The sequence below is a fragment of the Antedon mediterranea genome, chromosome 7, assembly GCF_964355755.1.
Source record: "Antedon mediterranea chromosome 7, ecAntMedi1.1, whole genome shotgun sequence".
Classification (NCBI taxonomy): Eukaryota; Metazoa; Echinodermata; class Crinoidea; order Comatulida; family Antedonidae; genus Antedon; species Antedon mediterranea.
Window position 1 is genome coordinate 15,180,104 of NC_092676.1, and position 10,551 is coordinate 15,190,654.

Consider the following 10,551-nt stretch of genomic DNA (forward strand, 5'->3'; position numbering starts at 1 on the left):
TTGTATTGTGTAATCATTACACTGCCTGATTTACAAGTTGTTTTTTCCCTACAGAAAAGCTATTAAATTCTATCTACATGATTTGTGTGTAAACCCTGATCGATTTGACAGTTGGGCAGGAATGGCAATGGCACGTAGTACCAGACTTGATCTCAAAATCAACTCTGTAAGTTGGTATATCTAACTGTAAAATTGTATTCTAATATTCTGACATTCATCAACAATTACTTTTAAAATTGTGTATGATTCGGTTATTTGGATGGAGCATGTGTATTGGCCCTAAAGCTCTGTTTACACTGATAAAAAGATGTAATGTGTCCATAATACAGTGATGTCATATCATACCTTATTTGGGTACATCACTTTTTAGTTAGATTGTGTAGACAGAACTTAAGAAAAAACCCAATTTGTTCACCCCAAATAAAATTTAAAACTCAATGCAAAACATTTGTTATAGTTCTTATTAATATCTTGTTAATGTATACATATTTCCAATCTTATACAGACTGTAAAGAACACATTTGTCACTCAAAAAACTCTAGGTTTTCCTGTATATAATTGATGATCTTTTATTCCTGTTTGTTTTAATACATTGTATTATTAGTATTGTTTGCTCAAATATGATTTGATTTCTACTGCTACAGTGTGATTCCAAATCTGAAGGACCAATATTTAAGCAGGCATCATCAGCTGCGAGATGTTTTGAGAGAGCATTTCAGATTGATTCATCTAACTCAACGTTATGGATGGAATATGGCTCGCTATCTTATATGATGCATTCATATTCTTCAAGGCAATTGAAACAGGTAACTTATGGTCAGGTGTTTATTGCATGGGAGGTAAATGTTGCTGACCTGAGAAATAAAATGGTTTGTAAAAATTAAATATTAATTATTGGGCCTACATAAAATATGTTGAAAATAATGTAGCATACAAAAATACATATAAAATTTATCAAATATAAAAAAAATTATTATTATATATTATTGATACAATTATTTATTAATACTTATACTGGAAATTTGTGGAAGGTATATAAAAAATGTTTTTTGGATTTAAAATAAAAACTGAACAAGAATGGTTATTTAAAAAATGGACAAGTATGCAAACTCAATTCATCATGTGTTTAAATGTCAATGTTTTGTACATATTATATGGACTGGGAGTGGATTTTGTTTTATTTAAATGTCGGAATCTAATTTTTATCCTAAAACTCAATTTATATTGGGTTTTTTTTTCATAAAGCAACAAACTGCAATATCATCTGAACAGAAAGAATTTCTAACAAAAAAGAAAAATGAAATGTTGCAGCAAGCTAAGATATGTTATTTAAAAGCAAGTGAATGTGAAGGTGAGCTGGAAGAGGAAGAGTGGTTGGTGCATTATATGCTGGGCAAGATAGCTGAGAAGGAAAAATCTCAACCTCAAGTTTACTTGGACCATTATAAACTGGTAAGAAGAATTTGAATAATCTTATTAAATTTTATTAACCAGCTCGCTCATTTAGGTCATCAGATGATGCTACACTGCTTGGCGTTCCATCAGACTTTGGACAACTGTAAACAGGGCATTCTGCCAGGTTGCACCAATGTTATGGAATGGTTCACCGCATACTTAGTTTTGAACATGCTCTTACTCTTTTTTAATTTAGAGTTTGATTATAATTGTACGAATTATTAACAGTGATTTTTAACTTTTAAAATCTTTTAAACATTCTTTAAACTGTCTTATTTAATGTAGTATCATTACTTTTAATTTTTGACCGTTATGGTGTTTTAAATACATTTTAAATCTTTTATAATGATTGTATACATGTACTGCGCCTATGAGCAATTTGATTGAATATATGATGCATTGTAAATGCTTTTATTATCATTAGTATTATTATTAATATGAATTGGAAGTTCTGTAAAATATGTAAAATACTTTGACCAAAAATGAATCTTCCTTTTCAGATACTGTAACTAATACTCTTAAGATTCTGTATGTGCATTGTTTTATATACACATTTGTGTACCATTTTCTTTAAAGGCATCAATGGCCCTCCATGAAAATGAGGCTCGTTACCCTAAGAAGATTCCTTACCACAACCCACCAGATCTTGCACTGGAGTCACTAGAGGTAAGCTTACTCATCGAAATGAATCAAAACAGCAAATACTTTACATGAGTTCCGTTAGTTGATGATCATTATTTAATATGATTATGTAAAAAGGCCAAAATATTGTTTGCTATGGGGTGTTTTTTTTGTGTAATTTTCTGATTAGCCTTGTTATGAGGATGTATCGGCATCGGTGATATTTTGCCGACCTAGAAGCTAGGGTAGATACAGCGTCTCAGCTTGAAAAAGCATGCAGAATTTAGTGATTTCAGGGATTATCTAAATTCGATGTTATGTTTACCACGCACCACCTGTGGCTCAAATAATCAGTTCTTGAAGTGCCTTTTCATGTGGGACCCCCCCTCCTCCTCTCGAAAATGTCTAGATCCCAGCCGCCCCAGCAAATAACCAAATTTCAAGGATATTTCTACTGTAGGTGTGTTGTAATTAAACACTAAAACAAAATAATTTACCACTTTGAATAAACGCTTCCCTCGAATAAATGTTCCCGTAAAACATAATTTGCAATAAATTTCCCAGACGTTATTTATATCCTTGTGTAAACACCCTGCCACAGACACAATATACAACATTTCTGTTTGACATGATCTACAATTTACCAAGCATTTTGATACAATTTACATTATTTTTCACTTCTTTAAATTATTTGATATGATATATTGTTTTGTTTTTTTTTATATCTAGGTGGAATTTATTTGATTTATAGATTTTACCATATTATTACAAAAAAAATGCCTCCCTGAATGCACGCCTCAAATAAACACCCCCTAAAAACCCTCCTTAACAATTAATGCCCTACAGGCCGTTTATTCAAATATATACGGTATAAAACTTAAACTGTTTACATAAATAATGTAGAATTGGAAAGTCAAGTATTTAAAAAGAAATGTATATTTCTTTTTTTATAGGTATTTTTTAGAATCCATACATCAATTCTAAAGTTGTTGGAGTTCCCAGATAAAAATACCGTAATTGACTATAAATTATTAAAGAGATATGTAAGTGAAGCAAGGCAATTTCCGTTTGCAAGAGGACTAGAGAAGAGAGCTGAAGGCAAAGACTGGTAGGAGTCTTTTTTTTATTGGCTGTAAAGTACTATTAAGCGGAGGTCCAAGTGCCAAAATGATGCTTCGTTAACATGTCCCATTGCCATATGTAACAATGCATTCTACGCCTGTATTAAAGGCATGTACAGCATACAGTATACTTGACACCAGAATGCATTCTAAACGATCCTCTTATGCAAAAGAAATGCTAGATAATTGACCAAGAAATATTGTTAGTTTCATTGGGAATAACAATATAATTTTATAATAATTTTACTGTGCTTTTTCTTTATTTTTCTTCTTTTCGGAATAACTTTGTGCCTATACAGTTTAAGATCTAGTACTTATATATGTAGGGCAATAATACACTAGGAAATGTAAATTCAATTGTAAAAAGAGAGATGGATAGATAGTTAACTGGTATGTTGTTTCCTATGTATAAAGTTAATATTAAGTGAAATTTGTAATATATTATCCTATACAAGCTGATACTGTGCCCAACAGAACGATGTTTTTGATCTCTCAACAACCTGACCATGTCGCGTCATAATATGCTTAATTTAACATGTCTTGTTCATTTGTACAGTTCTACTAGTGACACTGACACAGAAACAAGACCGTTAAACCAAAAAATTTACCATCATGGATCATTGTCATCATCAGGAGGCTCTAATACAGTTCAACAATTGATGGACCATGATTACATTGAAACACGAAAGAAGGTATCAAGAACTTTCAGTCAAGAATCAACAGGTATGGTACATTCATAAGGAGCTCACAAATAATATACCTACCTTACTACCTATCCTCTTTGGGCCTTTTGTCCTACAAGGCTGCAAGATTACTCTTCGCCTTGCCTTCACTTCTTCGGTTATACTTCTCATGTTGGTTTTGATTAATATGTCATTATTTGATATGACATATGGCCATCTTGTCCTCAATATTCTTTGTAAACATTTGAATTGAAATGTGTCGAGTTTCTTGTTGTCCTCTTCTGTTATTTTCCTCACAGCCGTAAAGTAACACTGATAAAACAATTGATCTAAACAAATAATATGCTCACAGTTATACGTAGTTATTTACCTTACAAGTATGCTATGTAGAACCTCCCAAGTATGCTACAAACCTAATGAGTTACATAGTTTAAAGTGATGGTGTTGGTTGTAATTGTATGTTATATACTGTAGTTAAGTACATCACAGTTATGCTAATTAGTTCACAGATATGATACATTATTATTATGATCACAACTATTTCTATTTTACAGATACTGCTTCTGATTTAGATTTCTTCTCTTCCGGAGATGAACCAATGTCACCCAAACTCACAGATTCAAGCTTATTTCAAGCAAGTACAAATTCACTTAAGCCGCCAATTATACCGCTTGCATTTCCAGGTTCATCAAAAAATAAGCAAATGAAGGTTTTACTTTTTAAAGAAGGGATAGAAGAAAAACAAACTGAACGTCGTCCAGTTCAACAACATGGTGACGGTGACAATTATGACACCACGAGAATGACAGATGAACCAATAGAGATGGTGCTTGAAGAACAACCACCCCAAACAACTGTAGATGAAGCTAAACAACATCCATTCAATGCAGATATTGATGAGAGTGGTAAAGCAACGAAATTGAGAGATGGAAAGTCTGTTGACATTACAAGATCTGAAACTATAAAGACAGATTTTGAAGCCATCTTCATTGAGGCAATAGAAGTTGATAACAGGGAAGGCCTGCACCCTGAAAAATCTATACCAATTGATGAGCCCAAAGAAACAGTTGAAACTGCAAAAAATTTTCCGGCTGCATTATCTGACAAATCTACACATGAATTTTCTCCAAAACCGTCTAGTAAATTTACTGTAGATTTGTGTGTCAGTGGAAACGAGAAAACAAGTACAGAAGAAAAATCTACTGATCCTACTATATTTTCTGAAGATAAACAAGTTACAATTATCAGTGACAGTTGTATTGGCGGAAGTACAGATATACAGAAATTAGCAAAAAATACAGAACCTCCAAAATCATCCAGTTCTGCCTTGCCAAAGGGACATAGTGTTTCAGGCCCCATTTCAAGCTTTCAAATGGCATTTATGATGTCATCTGTACTTTCTTCTAATAAGCCTTCTGAAAAAAATCAACCTGAGAGTGAAGAAGCAAGAAATAAGGAAGCGGATATTGATATTGAAGGCAAAAATGACTTGCTAGGTATTGAAATAAATCCAGCAGAACAGATTACGGCAAAGCCTCATCAATTAAGTATTGTTAGACCAAGTGGAGGTGTTAGTGAGGTTTTAAGGAATCTTCAAAAAGAATATCGTTCTTCGGGAGAATCACAGTCTGAAGAAGAAGTATCCATAGCTAAAACTAAAGATATAAGGAAAGAAGACCCAAATATGGAAAATAATACAGATGGCAAAGAAAATCCAAAAGATGAAATAAAATCAGGCAGTGATCAACAGACAAAACAGTACAAAGATATTGATGTTGCTGAGAATATTGAAGAATGTACAAGTAAAACCATAATTAAAGAAATGATTGCACCCAATGAGAATGATGATTCAAGGATGGAGACTGATGCAATAGAATTAAAAGAAGCAGAGCTACCTGAGAGGTCAGAGAAACATGACAATGAAATAGACAAAGCAATTTCTTACAAATATCAGCCAGAAAATAAAATTGTTATTGATACAGATACAAAGACATCGCCAGATAAAGTTAAACAGTCCAGTGATATTATAGATAAAGATAAAAGGCCAACTGTTTCTAGAAATGCTGATAGTAAGCCAGTAGACAGCAATGATGATAGTAAACAAGATGTAGAAAGCAATTCTGATAGTAAGCCAGTAGAAAGTGATACTGAAAAGGCAGTAGACAGTAATGCTGATAGTAAGCCAGTAGAAAGTGATACTGAAAAGGCAGTAGACAGTAATGCTGATAGTAAGCCAGTAGACAGCAATGCTGATAGTAAGCCAGTAGACAGCAATGCTGATAGTAAGCCAGTAGACAGCAATGCTGATAGTAAGCCAGAAGACAGCAATGCTGATAGTAAGCCAGAAGACAGGAATACTGATAGTAAGTCAGTAGACAGCAATGCTGATAGTAAGCCAGAAGACAGCAATGCTGATAGTAAGTCAGAAGACAGGAATACTGATAGTAAGCCAGTAGACAGCAATGCTGATAGTAAGCCAGAAGACAGCAATGCTGATAGTAAGTCAGAAGACAGGAATACTGATAGTAAGCCAGTAGACAGCAATGCTGATAGTAAGCCAGAAGACAGCAATGCTGATAGTAAGTCAGAAGACAGGAATACTGATAGTAAGTCAGTAGACAGCAATGCTAATAGTAAGCCAAAAGACAGCAATGCTGATAGTAAGCCAGAAGACAGGAATACTGATAGTAAGTCAGTGGACAGCAATGCTGATAGTAAGCCAGAAGACAGCAATGCTGATAGTAAGTCAGTAGAAAGCAATGCTGATAGTAAGTCAGTAGAAAGCAATGCTGATAGTAAGCCAGAATACAGGAGTGCTGATAGTAAGCCAGAATACAGGAGTGCTGATAGTAAGCCAGAATACAGGAGTGCTGATAGTAAGCCAGTAGACAGCAATGCTAATAGTAAGCCAGAAGACAGGAATGCCAATAGTAAGCCAGTAGACAGCAATGCTGAGAGTAAGCCAGAAGACGGGAATGCCGATAGTAAGCCAGTAGACAGCAATGCTGATAGTAAGCCAGAAGATGGGAATGCCGATAGTAAGCCAGTAGACAGCAATGATGATAGGAAGGAATGTGTAGAGACACATAATTCAGATCAAAGGAACTCCAAGGAGCATGTACAGTTAATTGATGATTGTATTCTGGGATTGAAGTTATGTTTGTCACGCTTTTCACAACATTACAAGGCATTATTTCGAATGGCACATGTCTATCACTTTGTACCAACACATAAGGTAGATACTTTTTTTTAATCAATAATATTTATACACTGTATTTTGAAATAATTTTGACACTATTTGGCATTTAGCCAGATATCACATGGTATTATAATGTCCCTAAATAAACAATAAAACAGCTAACTGAATTTAGAGACAAACAAATCTCAAGTTGGTAAAACCAGGAGCTGATTAACACATCTCCACCTATCAATTATCCTGGATCTGCAGAAGAACCACAAATTCTGAGGTGTATATACAATATATTTTATGGAATTACTTTGGTCCTGGAATCCCATTGCTCCTTTTTCAGCATATTTTCTGTTGTATTTGTAGTATATGCATGCGTATTTTCTGTTGTATTTGTAGTATATGCATGCGTATTTTCTGTTGTATTTGTAGTATATGCATGCGTATTTTCTGTTGTATTTGTAGTATATGCATGCGTATTTTCTGTTGTATTTGTAGTATATGCATGCGTATTTTCTGTTGTATTTGTAGTATATGCATGCGTATTTTCTGTTGTATTTGTAGTATATGCATGCGTATTTTCTGTTGTATTTGTAGTATATGCATGCGTATTTTCTGTTGTATTTGTAGTATATGCATGCGTATTTTCTGTTGTATTTGTAGTATGCATGCGTATTTTCTGTTGTATTTGTAGTATATGCATGCGTATTTTCTGTTGTATTTGTAGTATATGCATGCGTATTTTTGTTCTATAAAGATAATGTCTCTTATTCATTTTTACAGAATAATCAATGGAGTCGAGATATATTGTTAGGTACAAGTATACCATGGACTCAGATACCTCATCTTGCAGCCCCAGCTTTATTTGCTGATGCTAACAAGAATAAGAACTTCTTCCATGGCATTTGGAGAATACCAGTAGAAGAGATTGATAGGTAAATACACAGCAACGTCCATTAATATACATTTCATAAAGGAATTGCATTGCTCTAGGTTGCTTTTGTTTTTCCTGACCTGTTATTGTTGTTTTAAATAATAATATAAATGAAATGGGCCATAAAAAAAATCAATTTTTATCTAATCATCAATGTGTTGAAAAATACCTGAAACCTCTTTATTATACATATACAACACATTGAAAACAAAAAACTTAAATTTGAACTTGTAACTTTGGATATTAGTTAAGTTATCCGTGCAATAAATGAATCAATTTACGACGGTTACTTAAATGAGTACATATTAAGATTCTACGAGTATTTGCTGTCGTTAGATTATTACATACTGAAATAAATCATAGATCATTATTAGATATCTAAATGTTATTAATATATTTGAATTGTAGATCAGGTAGTTTTCCATCTCACATGCATCGAGCAATACATCTTTTGGTTGACGTGTTGCTGAAGCTTAAAGATCATCAGATGTTACTGCAACTCTCTGTCAAACTGAATAGGACACCAGAACTTAACAAGTAGGTTCATATAAATGAGGAGCCCGACAATGTTGAATACCATAGAGACTTGACTTCTTCATTGGCAAAAAGCATATATTTACCTATTATATTGGTGGCAAGGTTTCTTGATCTGACAAGGCAAAATTACCATAATTTTCACCAATTATGTTGTTTGAGAAATATTATGCTGACTATTTTGAAATGGTTTGTGCATACTTGTGTGCTCTCTGCAATATTATAGGTCAGTTGTGAATTCTGCATACCCATATAATCTGAACATTTTTTTTTTATCTTTACATAGTTCTGGGTTTTAAATTTTTTTTCTGTTAACCAACTACTGGCACAGTAAGATACTGTACCACAGATAAAAAAAAAATTAACTTAAACTTCCCTTTTTAGGAAATATTTACGGGATCAAGATCGGCAGTTTCTTTCTACACAATCTTATGAAAAATGCCTTGATGTATTAAAAGCAATGATAGAGATGTACAAGACAGGTTCAAAAGATGATCAAGGAAGAGTTTTGATGTTTGTCTATCGAGCTAATCAAGTTAGGCATAACAAGCTTCAAATTTCAAGTACAAAAACCAATCACCTTCTCATTGAAGCATTTAAAAATTTGAAAGAAATTAAGGTGAGAATCAGTTGCAGGTCATATCACTAACAATGCACCCAGTTATATACATTCATGTCAAAAATCACCGATAGTAGTCAAGTGGCTGAATGTTAAAGGCAAGGTTGTTGCAAACCACAGGCAAACAATTGGCACAAGTTCTCGTTGAAAATAGTTCTCGGCTAAAACTGAAGTCTAGTGTACACATCTTGCTTGTGTGGACTTTTGAGAGTAGGGGTTACCCAGTCTACTAATCTATCTCAGTCCCTGTTGCCTCGGTCCTTGTGGACAGACAAATGTACGTCATTTGCTGGCAACGCTACATGATAGGTCTCGAGAGTGATTAATAAACTTTTGGGGTGCCCTGTCTTCAGTTCAGTTATTTATGATTCTCATGTATTTTATTTTTGTACGAATAAATGAAATAACTAGAAAGACACTCCGACAGTGCATACCTCCGCCTACTGTAAAATTCTCCTACATAAGATTTCTCCGGTAAAAAAGATATATATATATATTTGTGTGTGTCTTAATGCTGTTTCTGATTTAGGCTAATTTAAATACAAGCATGTGTATGCCAGTTTGGTGTAATGGTTATGTAACAAGCCTTTCAACAACAATAGCTTCAGTTGACTAACAATAGAACAGCAACGCGAAAATCAAATGAGTGAATTTGAAAAGAAATAGGTTTTTTTAAAGTACTCGCATCAAAAAACGTGCACATTAAATAAAATTAAGTTTTAAAATTACAAATCAGAAATTATAACTCTTGCTTCTTGTACAAAAATGAAGTTTTTTGGACAAGTAGTTTTCGAGAAAATGCAAATTACAGTTTACTTGTTACTTTAAGACTGCTCGCCGGCTTTTGAAAAATGTTGTCCTATCTTTTAACACTAGCAGGTCTGAAAAGTATACTAAAAAGTGGTCCAGAATTGGGACCGTGGTCCGAAATGGTCCCAAAATTTAATGGAATAGTCCTTGACCACATATCTATCTGTACATTCATTTTGGTAAAGACCTTGTAATTACTTTTTGAGTAATCCTGCTAACAGACAAACACACGCGATCGATTACATATACCTCCTTGGCGGAGGTAAAAAATGTAGTCCACTGCACTTTGTAGAAACACATGAAATATGAATCTAGTAACTGTTATAAAATTGTTATTAATGTATAGCATCAACATTTAAATTTGAGTAATATAGTACGAGTTTCATGATTAATTACAACTAACAACAAATGCAAGTTATTTGTTTGATGATTATTAGAAACATACTGTAATTCTATTTGATAGGATGGTGTTGACGGTGTCATTTTAGAGGAGGCTCTAAGGCATTGTGCAAATATAGAGAGTATCAAACATAGCAGTGTAAGTCAATTTTGACCATTACAATATTGTGCATTCATCAGCCCTTTTC

General features: G+C 33.5%; 1 protein-coding gene across 1 annotated transcript in view; it reads left to right on the top strand.

Annotated features, from left to right (window-relative positions):
• Positions 1-10,551, top strand: part of LOC140055435 (uncharacterized) — a 34,947-nt gene that overhangs the window by 22,806 nt on the left and 1,590 nt on the right. The window contains exons 22-32 of the mRNA XM_072100772.1: positions 55-166; positions 645-806; positions 1,246-1,452; positions 2,032-2,121; positions 3,030-3,184; positions 3,754-3,920; positions 4,435-7,115; positions 7,851-8,002; positions 8,410-8,538; positions 8,920-9,154; positions 10,428-10,502. Of these exons, the coding sequence (XP_071956873.1) occupies positions 55-166; positions 645-806; positions 1,246-1,452; positions 2,032-2,121; positions 3,030-3,184; positions 3,754-3,920; positions 4,435-7,115; positions 7,851-8,002; positions 8,410-8,538; positions 8,920-9,154; positions 10,428-10,502 (4,165 nt within the window). The remainder of the gene's footprint in view (positions 1-54; positions 167-644; positions 807-1,245; positions 1,453-2,031; positions 2,122-3,029; positions 3,185-3,753; positions 3,921-4,434; positions 7,116-7,850; positions 8,003-8,409; positions 8,539-8,919; positions 9,155-10,427; positions 10,503-10,551) is intronic.